At 56.0% G+C, this 19,575-nt stretch overlaps 1 protein-coding gene across 1 annotated transcript; it reads left to right on the forward strand.

The window, feature by feature from the left end:
• The first annotated feature begins 11,035 nt into the window (after positions 1-11,035).
• On the forward strand, positions 11,036-14,667 carry LOC142595936 (SUN domain-containing protein 3-like). Its single transcript, XM_075724808.1, has 8 exons — positions 11,036-11,062; positions 11,605-11,645; positions 11,922-12,060; positions 12,291-12,375; positions 12,514-12,629; positions 13,300-13,467; positions 13,844-13,930; positions 14,521-14,667. Exons 1-8 carry the CDS (start codon positions 11,036-11,038, stop codon positions 14,665-14,667), a joined length of 810 nt encoding a protein of 269 aa, XP_075580923.1.
• The last annotated feature ends 4,908 nt before the right edge of the window (positions 14,668-19,575 follow it).

Genomic DNA, 19,575 nt, shown 5'->3' on the forward strand with positions numbered 1-19,575 from the left:
ATAGCCCTTGGGGCAGTTTGGGTCAGCTGTCCTGGCTGTGCCCCCTCCCAGTTTCTTGTGCCCCTGGCAGAGCATGGGAAGCTGAAAAAGTCCTTGACTGGCATAAGCAGTATTTAGCAACAACTAAAGACATGAGCATGTTATCAACATTCTTCTCCTACTAAATCCAAACCACAGCACTGTGCCTGCTACTAGGAAGAAAATTAACTCTATCCCAGCCGAAACCAGGACACCAGAGAAGGGCAATGAAGCTGGTGAAGGGACTGGAGCACAGGCCTTCTGAGGAGCGGCTGAGGGCACTCTGTCTGGAGAAGAGGAGGCTGAGGGGTGACCTTATCGCTCTCTACCGATGCCTGAAAGGAGGTTGTAGTGAGGTGGGTGTTGGTCTCTTCTCCCACGTAATTAGCAATAGGACAAGAGGAAATGGGCTCAAGCTGCACCAGGGGAGGCTTAGGTTGGATATTAGGAAAAACTTCTTCACGGAAAGGGTGGTCAAGCATTGGAACAGGCTGCCCAGAGAGGTGGTGCAGTCACCATCCCTGGAAGCGTTCAAAAACGGGCAGATGTGGCACTTGGGGACATGGTTTAGTCTAGTCTACCCTTGGTTGGTTTAGTGTAGACTTGGTAATGTTAGGTGAATGGTTGGACTGGATGATCTTAAAGGTCTTTTCCAACCTAAACAATTCTATGATTCTATGATTGTGTTTCCTTCTTGCTAGCTGGTGGGGACAGAGCTGTTATTTTGTTGATCACATCCATTGGGAGCTGACGACGTCCGTCTTGCCATTTTATTTCTAAAAATTGCATCTCCTGTGCAGGTCCCTTGACCTTTCTTTGTTTGATGGCAAAACCGGCCTTCAGAAGGATTTGGACTATTTTCTTTCCCTTCTCAAAAACTTCTTCTGCTGTATTGCCCCACACAATGATGTCATCAATGTAATGCAGATGTTCTGGAGCTTCACCCTGTTCCAGTGCCGTCTGGATCAGTCCATGGCAAATGGTGTATTTGGTTTCTGTACGTGCACGAGTAATTCTGCCTCTACCTGCAATGATATCCCTAACGCCACGTACCATTATTGGTCTCGGTACGTGTGTGTCACTCTGTAACACTATTGCTGTCTCGATCTGTAGTGGGGTCAGAATGTGCGATGGCCTCTGCATCGGCAAAGGCATTTGTAATGCTCTGAGTGTCTGCTGTGGCCTCTGCATCTCCTAGTGTACCTGCACCTGACTTTGCATCAGCAATGGTCTCTGCGGTGGTTTCTGCAGTGCTATCTGCAGCTGCAGCAGAATCTGCATCTGGCATGGCGTCTGCATCTGCAGCGCTATTGGCTTTGGTGCCTGCACCTGTGGCATCTGTGCATCTGCAAAGGTCTGTGCAATGGGTTCTGCAATGGTATTTGATCTGCCATGCCATTTGCAATGCTGTCTCTGTCTGTAATGGCATCTGCATCTGCTCTGGCATCCGCAACACTCTATGCATCATCAATAGCATCTGCAATGGGAACTTGCGGTGCAGAGGTGTCTGATGGTTCCTCTGTCTGTCACGGGCCCTCAGTCGGTAATGGTGTCACTTGCTGTATCTGCTGCTTTTGGTGTAATTGAAAGTGCACTTGGATCAGTGACTGCACTTGTATCCTCAATTGTATGTGCAATTGCACCTGTATCTGGAATTGTGTCTGGTTTGTGCCTGTCCCTGCAGTTGTATTGGCAATTCAGTGTGGGTCCGTGCCTGTAATGATATTGTTCTCTGTGATGATGCTGGCAGCAGTGTATTTGATGGTGCCAGTATCTGTGTCTCTAATGGTATCTGTGCCTGTACCCGTAATTGTACCTGTAACTGTATCTGCATTGCTAACGGTATCTGGACCTGCACATGTACTTGGAATGGTTTCTGTATGCGCACACGTAATTCCCTCTCTAGCTGAACTAGGAAGCGCAGGGGTATCTCTAATGGTATCTGTACCACTGACGGTCTCAGGATCTGTGTGACTACCTGTAATGCTATCGCCTTCTCTGTACTGGTGTTGGGATCTGTGACAGTCCTGGTAGTGGCATCGGCAATGGCGTGGGTACCTGTATCAGTATGTGCAACGCTATCGATAGCTGCAATGGGATCGGCATCTCCAAGGGCCTCTGCACCTGCAGCGGGAGCTGGATCTGCAATGCCATCTGCAATGGTTTCTTCAGCTGCAGTGGTACCTGCCTCTGCAGTGCTGTTTGCTTTGATAGCAGCACCTGCAGGGTTGTCAGCAGTGGCTTGTTCAGCTGAAATGGTGGCTGCAATGGCATTTGAATCTGCAATGGCATCTGCAAAGCCATAGCGTCTGCAATGCTCTGTGTGCATCTGTACGCTCTCCACTGCAGACACCACTGCAGATGCAGATGCCATTGCAGATGCAAATACAATTTCAGATGAGTTGCGGATGGAGATGCTGTTGAAGATGCAGGTGCCATTGCAGACGCCATTGCAGATGCAGAAACCATTACAGACACCAGTGGAGATGCAGATGCCATGTCAGACACCACTTCAGATGAAGATGCCGTTGCAGATGCAGGTACCTTTGCAGACGCCATTGCAGATGGAGATGCCGTTGAAGCTTCCTTTGAAGATAGAGCCCTTGATGCCACTGGAGATGGCCTTGCAGACGCAGATACCACTGCAGATGGCCTTGCAGATGCAATTGCCTTTAGAGTTGCTCTCAAAGATGCTGAAGCCATTGCAGTCACCCAATGGAGATGCAGATACTCCCTGTACCTTCAGTGGTATGTCTACCACTCCCTGTATGTGTAACAGCACCTCTCTCTGTAATGGATCCCCTCCCAGGAGCGAGATTGGACTCTGTATCTGTATCCATAGCTGTAACTGAATGTGTACTCGTGGCTGTGGCTCCTCTGGTGGCTGGAACTGCATGTGCAGTTCTGTCTGTATCTATGACTGCCCCTGCAAGTGTATGTGTAACGGTGTCTGTGACTGTACTTGTATCTCTAATGGTAGGTGTTTTCTGTCTGTATGTGCCCCTGTATCTGCCGTTGCATCTGCAATTGAGTCGGTATCTTCCTCGTGGTATTGCTGTCTATGGCTGTATGTGAAAAGGCATTGTCAAGGATATCTGCAATGGCATCTGCATCTACAATGTTCTGGCCAATGGACTGTGCGTCTGCAAAGGTATCTGCAGTGGCGTCTGCACCTCCAGTGGTGTCTCCATCTCCAGCACCATGTCCACCTACAATGCTCTCTCTATTGGTATTTGCAGCTGAGGAAAGGCATGGGGTTTTCCCTCAGATGGACAAACCCAAATGATCAGAAAACAGGACAGGTTGCAACGCCCGTCAGGTATTAATGAATTACTTAAAAGTCGAGCGAAAGAGAGGTGCTGCGATGACAGACAGTGAATTTCACACCCTGCCTCATATCCAGAGGCTCAAGCTCGGCACGCTCCATGCTCCTGCGTGGCAGGCGGCTTTCCGCAGCAATGCTGCTCACCGGGCATTGTTAAAGACATCAGCCTCACAGATGTCTCTGCCTCCCCCCAGACAGCCCTGATCCCCTCAGTCACTGCCTGCCTGCCGGGTGCCCCCACCCCTTCCTCCTGGTGCTCCCCTGCGTGCCAGCAGCCACGGCTCTCTGAGCAGGAGAGACACTCCACTCCTCTTGGCAGCCTGCAAGCACAGACTAGAGCACAGGGCTAGTCTTTTTGTTCCCCTTCCTGGGCTGCACTTCCCCCCCGGAGCTGGGTGCTGGATCCTGGTGGGGGCTGGGTGTTTCAGCCCTGTCTTGGAGCCCAAGCGGTGTGTGTGTCCGTGCACACCCGTGCTGCACGCACCTCTCTGTGAGTGTCTGCGTGTGCCTGCTGGGAGTCCATGTGCAGCCCAGCTCCCGTGTGGACCTGGTGTGGGGAGCTGCCGCAGCTGGACTTCCGCGGGACAGGCAAACCCCGTGGGGAGAGGCCGACACGCGGTGACCGTGGCTGCTCCGGCCGTGCGCTGAGAGTGGGTGCTGAGAGTGATGCCCTGTTTCTCACGTCAGCTCTTGGCACCAGCCCCGGGGAGGTGATTGTCGTGTCACAGTGGGCAGTGGTGGCCGTGTCCCCGTGATGTCACTGTGGGCTTGTGACACGGGCGCCCTGGAGGGTACAAAGGGTGCTGCTCCCAGAGGCGGGGGAGCATCTGGAGGAGAACCTGGGTGCTGCTGGGCAGGAGTATGGAGAGTACTCGCCAACAACCTCTCCGGCGTCCACTGTGCAGAGGGGCCGCGCGGGTGCCCGGCAAAGCAGGGCAGGAGAAACTCCTTCTCTCCTCAGCCCTGCGCCATACCTGGCCAGAAGCTCAGCACCCGGCTGGTGCAGGCCAAGCCGCGCATGGAACCAGTGCATGCACGAGCACAGGACCGCTGGCAGAGTGGAATGCTGGTGCGTGAGTGCAGGCGGCTGACGGAGCCCCTCTCTGGGGGAGGCTCCTGTGCCAGCCCTGGCCATTCCTGATGGTGCATGTGTGTGGCCTTTGCATGAGAGAGCACGGGTGCACCTGTGCTTGGGCAGCACAAGGCGCTGTGTGCCTGTGCCCGTGGGCGTACGGCTGTACCTGTGCCAGTGCCTGCAGTGCTGGGCACAGCTACAGGCGAGCAGGGTGGCGTGCCTGTGCACAGCCGTGCAGGGCTGCGTTCTCCTGAGCGCACCCGCGTGTCCACGTGCGATTGTGAGTCAGGGCAGGGCAACGTCCCTGTGAGTGTGCGTGCCTGATAGTTCCCACGGCCGTGCCCCTCACACCCTGCTGGCTCCCGACGCGCAGGTGCAGCCATGCAGGCAGAGGTGCTGAAGCAAGACCTCCGCATGCTCCGGGAGCGCCTGCTGCAGTGTTCTGGTGACTCACAAAGGCACAAGGAGCTGCTGCAGTGTCTGGTAGGTGTGGAGTGTTCCCCTTGTGCCCGGGGGCTGGGGCTGCGAGACCTGAGCCCCTGAGCCCTCCTTTCCCCCTGCAGGGCAAGCAGCAGCAGGAGCTGCGGCAAACCATGGAGGAGCTCAGCATGGAGGTTAGTGTCCCCTCCTCTGCCCACGTCCCCCAGCTGCGGCACCTGTGTCAGGGGCTCAGTGCCTGTGTCCGGCTCCTCTTCCCAGAACCGTCTTGTGGCGCGGTGTTTTGAGAACAACCGCCGGGAGCTCCAGCAGCTGGAGGGGCTGGTGGCCCAGGCAAAGGTGAGTTCACAGAATCACAGACTGGTTGAGGCTGGAAGGGACCTCTGGAGATCATCTGGTCTTGTGCAATGCCCCTGCTCAAGCAGGGTCACCTAGAGCCACTTGCTCAGCCCCATGTCCAGCTGTAGACCGTGTCCAGAGTTGGGCCTGGGGGTCGCTCTGGCTGCCTGCAGTGCCTGCAGGGCTGGGAAGGAGAGGGGACGTGAGGGCAAAGGCAGTGCCCGAAGGGAGCCATGCGTGCACTCGTGGGAGCGTCCCGGTGCCCTGATGCCTGATTCTCTTCCCCTCCTCTCCCACAGGAGCACGTTCAGCTGGCAAAGGAGGAGGCAGCTGCAAGCCTGGAAGAGGTGCTGAAGGTACAGGGGAAAAGGAGGCCCGTTCTGACAGGGTCCGGGAGGGGGGTGCCAGTGCTGGGTCCGTGCAGCCCAGCAGCCACGGGCAGTGGTGTGGCTGCGGAGGATATTTACTCTGGGATATGGCATCCATGATGGAGGGATTGGGCCTCTGGACATCCCCCAGGCTCTTGGCTGTGGCTGTGCTGCAGAGGGGACCCTGATGGGTCTGCAGGCACAGCAGGCACAGCAGGCACAGCACTATGGCTTTGGGGAAGGGGGTGCGATGAGTGACCCTCACTTGGGTGCACGGGGACACCGTGTGTGAGAGGAACCCAGGCATGGGCTGGAGGGGAGGCGATGGGGAGTGTGGCGTTGCGCCCTGGCCGGTGGCATGGGGGTCCTCCTCCACCCCTTGCCCCTCCTGGAGCCGTTCCCATTCCCCCTTCTCTCCCAGGCACACCTCTGTCAGGGAAAGGCAGAGAGAGGCACAAAAGTGCGGGAGCTGATCAAGGTCTGTGACCCGCACCCAGAAGTGCCTCGGGGAGTGGCCAGAGCTGCTGAGCAATGGTGCTGGCCCCAGGACACCCGTGTGCCTGCCGCCCTGGCCCTGGCCTGACCTCCCGGTGCCCTGGGGACTGAGTGGGGATGCCCTTTCCCACCATGGCTCCCTGCAATGTGTCCCGCTTGCTTTGCAGGGGGAGCAGTGGTCAGAGCTGGCACAAGCTGTTCAGCAACAAGCTCCAGCACCTCCTGGAGAGACAGGAATGCCTCCGAGAGCCAACAGCTTTGTGAGTGGTGACGGGGCCCCGACTGAAACCTGGGGCAGCGGGGTGGGGGATGCTCAGCAGCTTTGGGCAGAGCTCTGCCACTTGCAGACATCTTTGTGGCTCCTGTCCGCTGCTCCAGCCTGCTCTGCAGAGCCCTTTGTCTTCTCCTAAGCAGCTCAAAACCCCTCTGTGCCACTCGGGACTCCTGCAAGCAGCTCTGCACCACTCTGAGCAGCTCCCAGGCTCTCCTCCATGCCCCCCAGGCCTGGGGCGGGACAGGGGCAGGGGGTGGGTCTGTGCAGTGCTGGGATGCCGCGGTGCCTGGTGCCAGCCCCGGCAGAGCCTGGGCAGCACCCTGGCTCCCTGTTGGCCACCCAGGGGGCCACCATGCCGGCCGAGGTCTCTTCTCACAGCCCAGAACCCCATGGTGTCCGTAGCAGGGGGAAGGCGGCGCAGGCGGACAAGACAGGCGAGTCGCTGTGCAGGAGATGGTGGCTGTGCGGCTGGTAGGACAGACAACCCCGCTGTGGGCCTTGGGGAGGGAAGGGTCTGCACTGTGCCCGGGGGACATGGGGGCACTGATCTCAGCGCGAACGAGGGAGGGGGCTGAGCCCCCAAACCTCGCCGCCTCGCACACCCCAACACATGTCCCTGCTGTGCCTTGGCCTCTAGGAGGAGCAGCTGGCGTCAAGGAGGCATAACATCACTTCTTGGCTGAGGTGAGTGGCCCGGGGGAGTCAGGGTGCCGGGGCTCTTCCATAGGCACTGGCATGTCCGTGCCAGTGGTCCAAGGGCACTAGGCAGCTTTGGACTTCTCTGGGATGAAATGGTTCAGTATTTCTTTTCTTCCTAGCTTGGGGGGCGTGTAGGGGGGGATTTTGGGGCCCACCGGGGAGATGTACAGTAGAGCCGAGAGAGGTAGCCGGGCCCCTCACCCCAGTCCTGAGCGGGGAGTGTTGTGCCCAGCACGGTTCAAGGTGCCACGGTGCTGTGCGAAGAGGGTGGTTGGAAAGAGCTGAGACACATTTGCCCCCTGTTCTGCCTGACCCCTCTCCTGTCCCACAGGAGATTTCTTCTGTTCCTCGCCTTCCTGCAGATCGTCGTCCTCATCCTGGTCCTGCTGAACAGGGACATCCTTAACTGGGTCCTGCCACCAAAGCTGGCGGCTGCCTTTGGGAGCCGCCCAGTGACGTCCCGGTTCTTTTGAAATAAAACCAGAAAGAGAAGACAGACATCTGTGATTGTAGGACAAGTGCGCGACTGTGTCAATAATGAATGTCAGCTGACGGGCTGGAGGGAGGTGGCTGCTGCTTTCCCTTCTGCGTGTGCGTGCCCCACGATGGCTCTGCCTCAGACCTGGTTCTTGCCCGATTTGCAGGCAGGAGGGTGTATGCACTGTCCTGCGTAAATGGTTGCCCATTTTCACACAGGCGCAATGGAACTTGACCAACAATGACCGCACTTGCATAAGAGGGTTTGTTGTTAGGAGAAACCAGGCCAAACCAGCTGAAAGCGCCAAAGTTGCAACAAAATAGTGCAAACTCAGCTTATAAATATGCATTAAGCATGCTTGCATGGGGGTTGATGTGAACAAATCCTCAAAAGCGTATGGTAACAAGGGATGTCATGGCCAAAGCATATAGGTTATGTACATTGCAAAAATGAATATGTGAGTAGTCTCAAAACTGTATATAAAGGGTCAAGAGCATGAAAAGGGGTACTTCTCATGCTCCCAGCCAAGAGGCACCGTTACTGCCAGCAATACAAGGGGTTTTAGCTAGGGTGTACTTCTGCTGCCTTCTTTCCAGTACCTGCGCACGAACGAGAAGAAAACAAAATGTGAGCAAATCCTTTTTTACTAACACCGTGAATGCCAGGTGACCGGTCGGAGGGAGGTGGCTGCTGTGCTCCCTACGACGGCTCTGTCTGTACACCGCTATGTACCGAGTACAGGTTCACGAGAAGGTGGCGAGCCACAATGACCACCCGCAGGCTCAAGACCTCCTTTAGGAAGAATAATAAAACAAAGAAGGTGTGTGGCAGCTTGACTTGTTCCTCGCAAACGTTCTTCCAGGGGGCTTCCAACAGCTTGCACTGCAGACATGGATCTGTTGGAGCGGGTCCAGAGGAGGGCCACAAAAATGATCCGAGGGCTGGAACACGTCTGCTATGAAGAAAGGCTGAGAGAGTTGGGGTTGTTCAGAGTGCAGAAGTGCAGGCTCTGGGCAGAGCTTCCTGCGGCCTTTCAATATATAAAGGGCGCTTGCAAGAAGGACGGAGGCAGACTTTTTATCAAGGCTTGTAGTGACAGGACAAGGGGCAATGGTTTTAAAGTGAAAGAGGGTTGGTTTAGCTTGGGCATAAGGAAGAAATATTTTCCAGTAAGAGTTGTGAGACTCTGGTCGCCCAGAGAAGTGTGGCTGCCCCATCACTGGAAGTGTTCAAGGTCAGGTTGGGTGGGGCTTTGAGCTACCTGATCTAATGAAAGATGTCCCTGTCCATGGCAGGGGGGTGGACTAGATGATCCCTTCCAACCCAACCCATTCTATGATTCTATGCCCTGGATCAGCCCCCACCCAGCTGCTCGCTGAGCGCAGCAGCACATGCCCTTGGTGCCCAGACAGCTGTGGAGTGGAAGAATGCCCAGGAGAAACCCAGGAAGAAGGCGGCTTTCGGATATGATGAAGAGGATTATTCCGTGTCACAGGCGTTTTTGGACAGTAGGGGTGTGGTGGCCTTGGAATGTGCTTCCTTGTACAACGTCTTGTCATCATTGGATTACAACTAGGACTATGGAGAGCAGAGCTAGGGCCAGGAGTTGTGATGAGTTGTGGTGGAATCATATGATTAAACGTGACATAGTAAGTATGGCGGCAGCTGCTCCCAAGATGGGCCAGGGGCTTGGCTCTACTATGTGGTAGGAGTGTGCTTGGTGAGCCATTAGATGTTTTCTGGTAAGTATAGGCTTAGTAGGAGAACAAAGACGTAGGTGTGGATTATGGCTACTGCTACTTCTAGGATTGTTAGGAGGAATCGGATTGATGCAGATAGGATTGACACTGCTGGGATGATGGGGAGTAAGGCGGTTGTGGCTGTGGAGATGAGTTGAATAAGGAGATGTCCTGCTGTAAGGTTTGCTGTGAGGCGGACTCCTAGCGCTAGTGGTCGGATAAGGAGGCTGGTGGTTTCGATTATGATTAGGGCAGGAATTAGTAGTGTTGGGGTTCCTTTGGGTAGTAGGTGTCCTCGGGAGGCTGAGGGTTGATTTCATAGGCCTGTGAGTAGGGTGGCTAGTCATAGTGGGAAGGCTAGTGCAATGTTCATTGATAGCTGGGTGGTTGGGGTAAATGTATATGGTAATAGGCCTAGTAGGTTGATTGTAAGCAGCAGTACTATTAGTGATGTCAGGATTAAGGCACATTTGTGGCCTTCTTTGTGGCCCAGGAACATCCCTGGGCAGCCAGGAAGGCAGAGGAGGTGGCACAGGGCTCTCCGGGGAGCACCCTGGGTGCCTGCAGCAGCTCTTCCTGGTCTGGGGACAGCAGCTGGCCCAGCACTGGCAGGAGGGAGGCAGGGAGGGAGGCCAGGACAGCAGCACCACTCGAGAGAGAGAGAGAGAGACAGCCTTGCTGCTGATCATTTCCACCATGCACAGCGTCATCTCCGTTAACACCGTGTGAAAACGCGTGCATCTGAGCAGCCCTGCGTGTATGCAGAGGAGCCAGTCTGCATTGGGTGGCCCTCCAGCCTGAGGGGACCTGCACACCACGCTGCTTGATGCCAGGAGCCAAAGGAGCTGCTGCTCTCTGTGCTCCCGGGTGCTTCTGGGCCCCTTGTCTCTGGGAGCTGCAGCTGCGGGCGGAGGCTCACCCACAGGGTTGCTCCCTCCAGGCAGCACAGCAACCCTTTCTTGGTAGCCCCTCTCAGCTCATCACCAGCATCACCAGGCGGCTCTTGTGATGTCATAACCTGCTGCCCTCCATAAAACCCCGCGCTGCAGAGGTGGGCAGCAGTGCGAAGCAGAGCACTGGCAGCAGCTAGCGCATGCCTAGAGAAGAGGTGCTTGGGTCTCGGGAGGAGAGCAGGCTTTGCCCTGTGCCTGGTCGGTGTGCTGGGCTTGTGGAGATGCCAGCCACTTTGGGCAGGTGGGTGCAAGGGGGCCCAGAAAGCAGAGGGTGGTCAGGCCAGAAGCCTTGTGTGCTGCCTGGCTTCCCGGCAGGAGCAGGCAGCCCCACAGCATGGGGGCTGTCTGCACTACTGCCCTCCAGCCGGGCAGCCCAGCAACCCCATTCTGGGGGCACGGCCCTGCCCCTGCTGCGGGGAGAGCCGAGCAGGGCCAGGCTGCTGCCCCTGTCTCAGGCCAGAGCTCTTTGTGCCCCAGGGGTGGGGTGCAAGGGGCCAGACCTTCCCAAAGGCCCTTGGGCTTTCAGACTTGCAGCTGTGCTGAGCACAGGAACCTGGTGGCAAGCGAGCTCCTAAGCGGATCCCTGGCAAATACATGTCCCAGATTTTGTGCTTTGCTAACAGCAGTGGTCCTGCTCTTTTAGACAACGCCACACCCACCAGAAGGGCAGGAGTGACCTGAGGCTCCTTCTCCTGCTGCTTCCCGTCCTGTCGGGTGAGTACCCCTCACCAAAAATGGGCCTCTCAGTCCTGGGGAGAGGGAGCAGCTCCTGAGGAAAATAACCATCTCTTGACAACGTGACCCACAGCTCTTGTCTACTGCTGGAGACACCCAATGGTGTGGGGAACGGGAGCGTTGCAGGTAAGTGTCCCTTGCTGTGGGAAAGCCAACGCCTGCAAAGGCCGTCGCTCTGCCCTCCTGCCTCCCCTGGGAACACGCAGTGCCTGCTCAAAACTCCCCATCACCGCTGAGGCAGAGGCGAGGGAGGAGCACTTCTGGTCATCCTTCAGTCTCCTTAGCGCCTGCTTGGGGTTTAACACGGAGACGGATCTTCCCGAGTGACTTCCAGAGGGTGGCAGGCTGAAGTGGGGAGCACTTTGGCAGAAGGTGCCTTTGCTGCCTGCATACCCATCGGAGAGTCTGGGGCGGGGGGGGGTCAGATGGAGACCCGAAAGATGCTCTGCTGAACGTGGATGGTTAAAGAGGCCAGGTTTGGGTCAGGGTCTCTCCAAAGTGACTGAAAGCAGCAGGAAATTCTGCCACCTCTCCGTAGGGGAGTCTCCTTTGGGAAGCCCTGGCAGTGCTCCTCATGCTTGCTCCAATAGAGTGTCTCTCCAAAGAGTCAATTTTGGCAGTAAACAAGCTACTTAAGGAGTCCATCCCACACCCTCTTTATCTTGCAGGAGGTGTCGGGCCTTCCTGAAGCGGAGCTGCAGTCTCTGGGGTAAGAGCGCTTTCTTGCCAAGCAACACACGCTGTGGAGCCATCTCAGCTGGCTTCATGCTGCCTGCACTCACTTGCTTCGCACCCAGGGCTCCCGGCCTTTCCATCTACTACCCACGGTGCTGGAAGGGAGCCATTTGTAAACCAGAGGAAGGAAAGGGGCTGGGGGACGGGGCTTGACCCAAGCTCACCTGACCCTTCTCTGCACGGCATTTGGAGCCTGCCTGCAGAGGCTTGGCAGCTGCTGGACAAGACCTGCTTTCCCTCTGCCTTGCAGGAACTCACAGGCTTGGCTGGAGCAGAAGATGCGGGAGCTCGAGGAGACGGTGGCTCAGGTGTCTGCTGCGAGGGGGAACATACTTCAGGCAGTGAGAGAGGTCCTCGTAGACCATGGTGTCCAAGCAGAGAAGAGAGAGGTAAGGGTGCTGGCGGTAGATCAGAGACCCCGCTACCTATCCGGGCTCCCTCCTGCTGCTTCCTCTTGGCACTCTCAGAGTCGGCACCTTTTCCGACAGGTCTTGCCTTGGGTTTTCTGACACACAGGCGCTCCTTGGCTCTGTGCTAGGGCTCGGGGTTCATGCAGAATGGCCTGTGCACGTGTGTGTGTGTGTTCACTGCCATGTCTCCATTCCCAATTTTTCCCCAGGAAATTCTGCAGTTGACACAGGCGGCAATTAAGAAGGTGCTTGAAAACTACCTCCAGATGCCTGACTGGGCTCTGGAAGCCATAGGTAGGAAGACAGGAAGTCTCACTGCCCTCAGCTCGTCTATGGCACTCCCCCAAACTCTGCCAAGCTCTGCTTTCCAGCCTGAGAAATGCATCCTAATGCACTGCTTCAACTCCTAATCTCTCTCCACCATCATGTAAGGTGCCACCATTGATGAGGAGAGGACATCCAAGAGTTATGGTGAGCAAGGCAAGAAGACCTGGTGGCTTTTTCCATTTGCCTTCTCTTCTGGAAACCCTCCAGAGACAATCTTGCAGGCAGGTGTCACCAAGGAACTCCTGGCTTCAGTGTGCTTCACCTCCTTGCTTTCCATTGGCAGACCAAGTGCACAGCACTTTGCCGCAGCCTGCATTGCATTCCTGACCCCTGCGATCCCTGGCAGCACTGCGTCCCATCAGGAAGGGGACCGAGATGAACCCAGCTGCTGTGACCTGCCCACCACCCTTGGCTGCAGTTTGCCAAGGAACTTTGTCCTTGGGAGTCCCACTGCCATACGGCATCTCTGAGGGTCCCTTTCCAGAGTGGGTGGGAGCGGTGGGGGCTGCTGAGCCATGCCAGCAGCGAGAGGTGCTCCTCTGGGCCCCCGGCCCTGATCTGGTCTACCACGTCTGAAGCAGGGTCCATGTCTGCATTGGACCTTGTAGCTGCAGCGGAATCTTTGAAGGACGATGGGGTGAGGTACACTAGGGAGACCTGCCCTTTCTTTGCAGGCTCTGAGAAAGCAGAGCTGCCTTGGGAAAGGCGGTGGAGCCCAGAGGGTTTGTAGAAACACTTCCATATTGCCCTGCTGCCCATGCACTTGTACTCATTTACAAACAGGATTGCAGCCCACAGGCAAGGCAAGGTCTCTGCTTCTGGCCAAACAGGCAGCTGTGGTGGCTCTTTGGCTGCCAGTAGCAACTGATGGTCATGGCTTTCTGGTTTCAGCCCCGTATTGCCCCTGGCAACTGCTGGGCTTTCCAAGGATCTCGGGGCCACGTGGTCATCCGGCTGCCTGAGCAAATCTGGCCAAAGGCTTTCACCATCTGGCATATCTCCGAGGCAGTCTCTCCTTCCGGGGAAGTCAGCAGTGCCCCCAAAGACTTTGCTGTCTCCGTAAGTCCTGGCCTTGCACTTCTCGGGGAGGGTTGGGGGTGGGGGGCGGCCCCAGGGAAAAGCTGTACCAGAGACGTGCTTCTCGTGGTGGCTTCTCTCAGAGCTCTGTCTGGGGCTGGGTGCTGCAGCGCACCGCATCCCCTGGGGCGCCACTGGGGGCACGTGCAGGTTCTGTGCCTTTGGGGGCTTCTTCTCTGCTTCATGGCCAACGATCCTGGAGCACATGCTGAAAGCATCCCGACCCACACTCACCCTAAGCTGAGTCACCAAGGGAGCCAAGGGAGGTGGGGAAGGGTTCCCGCGTTTGGCCTCGCCGTGCCCATTTTCTGACACCCTGCTTCGGCCTGACCGGCTCCCTTTCTCTCTCGTCTTTGAGGGAGTGGATAAGGCAACGGCAGAAACTCTCCTGGGGACATTCACCTACGACGTGCACAAGGAGATCGCTCAGACATTCCATGTGCAGGTACCGCAAGAGCTGTGGGCAGGATGCCCGGGAAGAAGGCAGGCTTGTCTGCAAGTCCTTGGAGGAAAGAGTGCAGAGGATCACCCCAGCCAGCCTCTGCTCTCCCACGCTCCATGCCCCTGCGGGGAAGGCGGCAAGAGGAGGGTAAATGGGGCTTTGCTCTGCTGGCCGAGGCAGCTGCCCCACCTTTGCAAGGGCTTTCCTTTCCCTTCGGGTAGCGCAGAGAAAGCAGCAGTGGGAAGGGGTGCGGGAAGGGAAACAGTCCCCCTCAGGGGAGACGGTGGCAGGGAGGATGGCAGACGCCTGCCCCCCTCAGCGGGACTCTCCCCGTGTCCCGCGGCAGCCCGGGCAGCACTGTGCCTCCGCTTTCCACAGCTGCCCTCAGCAAGCCTCTGAGGCCAGGCCTTTGCTTTCTAGGCACAGAGGGCTCCTCCTTGGCCCTGGCAAAGGGGGCTCTGCTTGCCCTGGCTTCCTCCTCCGTCAGGGCTGCCCTTTGGTCCTCAGCAGGGGAGCGCAGGCAGGGGGGCCTCCCGCAATCTGTTGTGGCTCTTCCCACCAGCGCAATGACGGCTCCCCCCATTTCTTTACAGAAGGAGCTTCCCAGGACCTTTCGCTACATCAAATTCCAGGTGCAGAGCAACTGGGGAAACCCAGAGTACACCTGTGTGTACCGGGTACAGGTTCATGGGAACATGGTGAGCCTCAACGACCACCCGCAGGCCCAAGACCTCCTTTAGGAAGAATAATAAAACAAAGAGGATGTGTGGCAGCTCGACTAGTGTGTGTTCCTTGCAAACGTTCTTCCAGGGAGCTTCCTACAGCTTGTGCTGCTAGTGGGGAAGGGAGCTTTGTCCCTCAGGAGAAGGATGCTTGTGGTCCGGGCTGCAAGGGACAGCGCAGGGGAATGGGGCTTGAAGGAGAAGCCCCCGTGGTCCAGCTCCGGCTCCCACAGCCCAGGGTCGCTCACCAAAGCTCCAGTGTCACTGAGAGAGCAGAATCGCAGCCCCGGGAAAGCTCTCCTGCTGGCAGAGAAGAGGAGCGAAGCAGGCCTGTCTAGGCACCATGTTTAGTGTTTCATTTAAAGGCACATAAAATGGGATATCCTTGGAGAATAATTCCCCCCTTTTGTCCGTTTACTCTTTCTGTGGTCACCTCTTAGCTGCCTTGTGAGATGGCACTGACTGTGGGGGCTTGGGCAGATCATTTATGAGCAGACACCCCCGAGCTCCTCGGTTGCCCTCAGACTCCCCCGACCCCCTCAGTTCCCAGCCAGACACCACCGATTACCTCAGCTCTCCCACACACACCCTGGAGTCCCTCAGCTCCCCCCACAAACACCCCTCATGCCCTCACTTCCCCCGCAGACACGCCCATCCCCTTCCCTTCTCCCACACCCCTCCAACCCCCTCAGCCACCCACGTACCCGCTCCCCCCGCTCCCCCTCTGGACACCCTGGCCCTGCCTGCTCCCCGCTTCAGCCCCACACTCGCGATGCCGGGCAGGTCAGCGTACTTGGGGTCAGCCATGGCCGGGGGGCATTGACAGGGGGGACGTTTTCTGGGGGATGCCCCTAGGTGGCCTTGGTGTTAGCAACTTGCTCATAATTGCTTTTAAATGTGATGAAGATAAATGAGGAGCATTTAAAAAAACCTCTACAAGAGCTGATGTGGGTGCAAATGTTCATAAAAAGGACATGGGTTTAAGAAATGGAAGAAGAAAGGGTCTTTTATTCTTCTTGTGCCAAGACTAAATGGGAAAGGTCTCTCTCTGCTGCCTGTCTTTAATGTCCTGCCAAGCACCGTGGAGAAAACATCTACATGGGATTAATAACTGGATGTTGTGGCTGACAACAGTCAACCACCCGTTAACAAATCTCTCTTTTTAGAGATGAATTTAAGAGTGAGAGGGGAATTCACCACCGTGGGTACATTTACTGTAATCTTCTTTTTCTGGCCAACACAACTGTAAGATCCCTTATTATTATTCTTTGCATCTTTTGCCAAATTCAGCCACAGCTCTTCTTTAGCTTTCCCGATTCCATCCTTACACATCCAGGCAGCGTCCTTATATTCTTCCCACGACACAGGGCCCTGCTGCCACTGCCTCTGCATTTCCTTCTGACGCTGCACTTGGACCAGGAAGTCCTTACTGAGCCATGCGGGCCTCCTGCCTTCCTTGCACAATGTCTTGCACATGGCAATCAAGAGCTCTTGCACGCTAAGAAAAATGTTCTGACAGAGCTGCCAGCTCTCTTCAGCTCCTTTAGCCCTGAGGGCAGTGTCCCAGCGCGTCCCATCCACTAATTCCTTAAACCACTCAAACTTCACTCACCTGAAATTCAGGGTCCTGACCCTACTCTTTACCTGGCCCATATCGCCATATCCCTCAGGATCGAGAATTCCACCAGGGCATGATCACTGCAGCCCAGGCTGCAACCAGCCTTGACCTCTCTATTTACTTCTTCCATGCCTGCAAGCAACAGGTCTCGTAATGCTTCCCCTCTGGCTGGGCTCTCTATCACCTGCATTAAGAAATTATGCTCGACGCACTCCAAGAGTCTCCTGGACAGCTTACAGCCCGCTGTGCTGCTTTTCCAGCAGACGCAGGGGGACTGAAGTCCCCCAGTAGGATCTCAGCCTCCCAGTGGGATGCTTCCTGCCGCTGAAGTAGGAATGCTTCCTCAAAAGGCTCCTCGTGCTCAGGTGGCCTGGAGGGAACACCAGCCATAAGGTTTCTAGCTGCACAGTGGTGCTTAGCTCCTCCTCTCTGTTACCCAGGCTGCGTGCATTGGTGCAGAGCCATTGGTACACACCCTAATTCCTGTGAAGCTTTTCACAGGTGTTTCCCTGTTTCTTCCTAATACATCACCAGCCCATGGCTCTTCCCTCTTACTCAAAACTCCATCCCCTTCCTCACTAAGTCGACTTTTACACGCACCTGGCCTCTTTTATACCATTTTCTGCCTAACCCCACTTTGTTCCTCCCCGCTTCCCCTTCCTCTGCACGTCCCTCATGGCTTTGCATAGCTCTCCTGATTCCCGCATCCCTCCCAGTCCATGGTCCCTCTGATTCACAATCATGTCACTTGACAAGTCCGGTTGGTCCTCTGGGAAGTGGCACCTGTAGTTTCTTGATGGCACAACAACTAGTGTGACTGGCAAAGTTCCTTTCTTGTCATTCACTCCATGTTTCTTTTGTCAAGTCTCTGTCTCAGCATACTTTGCTTCTGGTTTCCCCTTTTGTCTCTTAGCTTCCCAATTCACAAGGTCCCCAAGCAGATAACCTTGCTGGAATAAACACTCTCCCCCTCTCACACGCCTCCATCCATCAGCATGACTGGCCAGCTTTGGTTCCCAGCACTGCCTCCCTCAGCATCTGCCCGTCAGGTTTGTGTCCCTGTCTCTTCTTGTCTGTGGCTTCCTCCTTTCCTCATTATTGTATTATCCCTTGTGGCAGCCAAACAGGGCCTTGACCCAATACTCTCAGGGGATCAGACATGCTCCCTCCACACCCCCATACACAGGTGAGAGCAAGCTATGCTGTGGCTGGCTGTCACGAGCAAGATGAAAATAGAGATCAGGCCAGCGCATGCGTAGACAGCCCCCACACAGAGCGAGGGCTCCTTTTGTGCCGCTGTCAGACGGTGACCGCAGGCAGTGCTGGGGCAGCTGCAGGCTCCCCAGGAGGAGAAGCGCAGATAAACTGCCCCGAGGGCTCAGCCAGGGCCGCTGTTCCATGTCACTTCCATGGCCCGTATGTTTTGCGGGACAGTCGCTGCCGGGGCCTGGAGCTCGGAGGAAACTGGAGGCTCGGGCAGCTGCGCAGGCCCAGCTCTGGCTGGGGTGTTTGTAGCTCCCCAGGGCCCTTCCTGCTGCCTGTTGGGATCCCTGCCCTGGGACACGCCAGCAGCACAGGCCCCGCTGCTCCGCCAGCCCTGGCGGGACAGGTGCCGCGCCCAGCGGCTGCCGGGGGAAGTCCCGGCCCCTGCCAGCAGCCCCGGCGCCATTTGCCCTGGCAGCCCCTCTCCTCTCCCGCCACGTGCTCTGCTCTGATTGGCTGCCAGCACCGGCCACCCCTTCCGCTGTGCCCAGCGAGACATCAGGCGCGGAAGGCCCTGCCCCTGCCTGCACAGGGGCCGCCACTTTGGTTTGGCCGCCAGGTTGGGACAGGGTGCCGCCATGCCATGGCCGTCAGCTGCCATTGGGTGACACCTCATGCTGCTCTCTGATTGGCTGACGGCCATTTCCTGACACCGTCACACCCGCCTGCTCTCAGGCAGCCCCTGGGATTGGCTGGCAGGACTGGCCACGCGTCCCGGTGTCCCCAGGGCCACGGTACAAAGGAAGCCCCTGGCATTGCCCACAGGGAGGCTGCCACTTCCCACAGCCTCCTTGCCCACCTCTTTTCATCCGGCACTGGGATTGGCTGGCAGCCATTTCTTCACCCCTTCATACCCACGTCTTCTCAGGCAGCCCTGGGATTGGCTGCCCACCGCCTTTGGGCCAGGAAGGGCTCACATGTACATATATGGACATTTATCTAAAATATATCTATTTATAGATAAGTTTGCAAATACTTCTAAACACATATTTATTTATAGATAGTTGCACTATATATATGTATACAGAACCGGCCTAGAAATCAACACAGTCGCCATCACCCTTCTCATCTCAAAATCCCACCACCCACGGGCTATCGAAGCAGCGATCAAATATTTCCTAGTCCAAGCAACCACCTCGACACTAATCCTTTTCTCAAGTCTAACCAGTGCTTGATGCACAGGACAGTGAGACAGCACCCAGCTAAGTCACCCAATATCCTGCCCCCTACTAACATCAGCCATTGCAGTAAAACTAGGCCTAGTTCCATTCCACTTCTGATTCCCACAAGTCCTTCAAGGATCATCCCTAACTACTGCCCTACTACTATCAGCAATAATGAAATCCCCCCCAGTCACCATTCTCTTCCTAACATCCCACTCACTCAGCCCGACACTCCTAACCAGCATAGCTATTGCCTCTGCCGCCCTAGGGGGTTGGATAGGACTAAACCAAGCCCAAATTCCAAAAATCCTAGCCTTCTCATCCATCTCACACTTGGGCTGAATCGCCATCATCATCATCATCTACAACCCCAGCCTTACACTACTTACCTTCTACCTGTACTCGCTAATAACCACCGCCGTATTTCTCACCTTCAACACAACCAAAACCTTAAAACTAGCAACAATCATAACCACATGGACAAAGACCCCGATGCTAAACGCAGCCCTACTACTAACCCTACTCTCCCTAGCAGGCCTTCCACCACTAACAGGCTTCTTGCCCAAATGACTCATCACCCAGGAACGAACTAAACAAGAAATAACAACAGCAGCCACTACCATCACTAGACTGTCACTACTAGGACTATTCTTTTACCTCCGCCTCGCGTATTACTCAACAATCACACTCCCACCAAACTCCACAAACCACATAAAACAGTGGCACGTCAGCAAATCAACAAGCACCCCAATCGCCATCCTCACCTCCCTATTGGCCGTACTACTACCTATCTCCCCCATAATTTTGACCATCATTTAGAAACTTAGCATAGCCAAAACCAAAGGCCTTCAAAGCCTTAAACAAGAGTTAAACCCTCTTAGT

This window comes from Pelecanus crispus, chromosome 25 (genome assembly GCF_030463565.1).
Source record: "Pelecanus crispus isolate bPelCri1 chromosome 25, bPelCri1.pri, whole genome shotgun sequence".
Lineage (NCBI taxonomy): Eukaryota > Metazoa > Chordata > Aves > Pelecaniformes > Pelecanidae > Pelecanus > Pelecanus crispus.

Excerpts from the sequence above, each read along its gene's own strand:
- LOC142595936 (XM_075724808.1), top strand. The coding sequence starts at position 11,036 with ATGGTGTGGGGAACGGGAGCGTTGCAG. Across the intron at positions 11,646-11,921 it reads GCGGAGCTGCAGTCTCTGGG|GAACTCACAGGCTTGGCTGG; the intron begins GTAAGAGCGCTT and ends TCTGCCTTGCAG. Across the intron at positions 13,468-13,843 it reads CCAAAGACTTTGCTGTCTCC|GGAGTGGATAAGGCAACGGC; the intron begins GTAAGTCCTGGC and ends CTCGTCTTTGAG.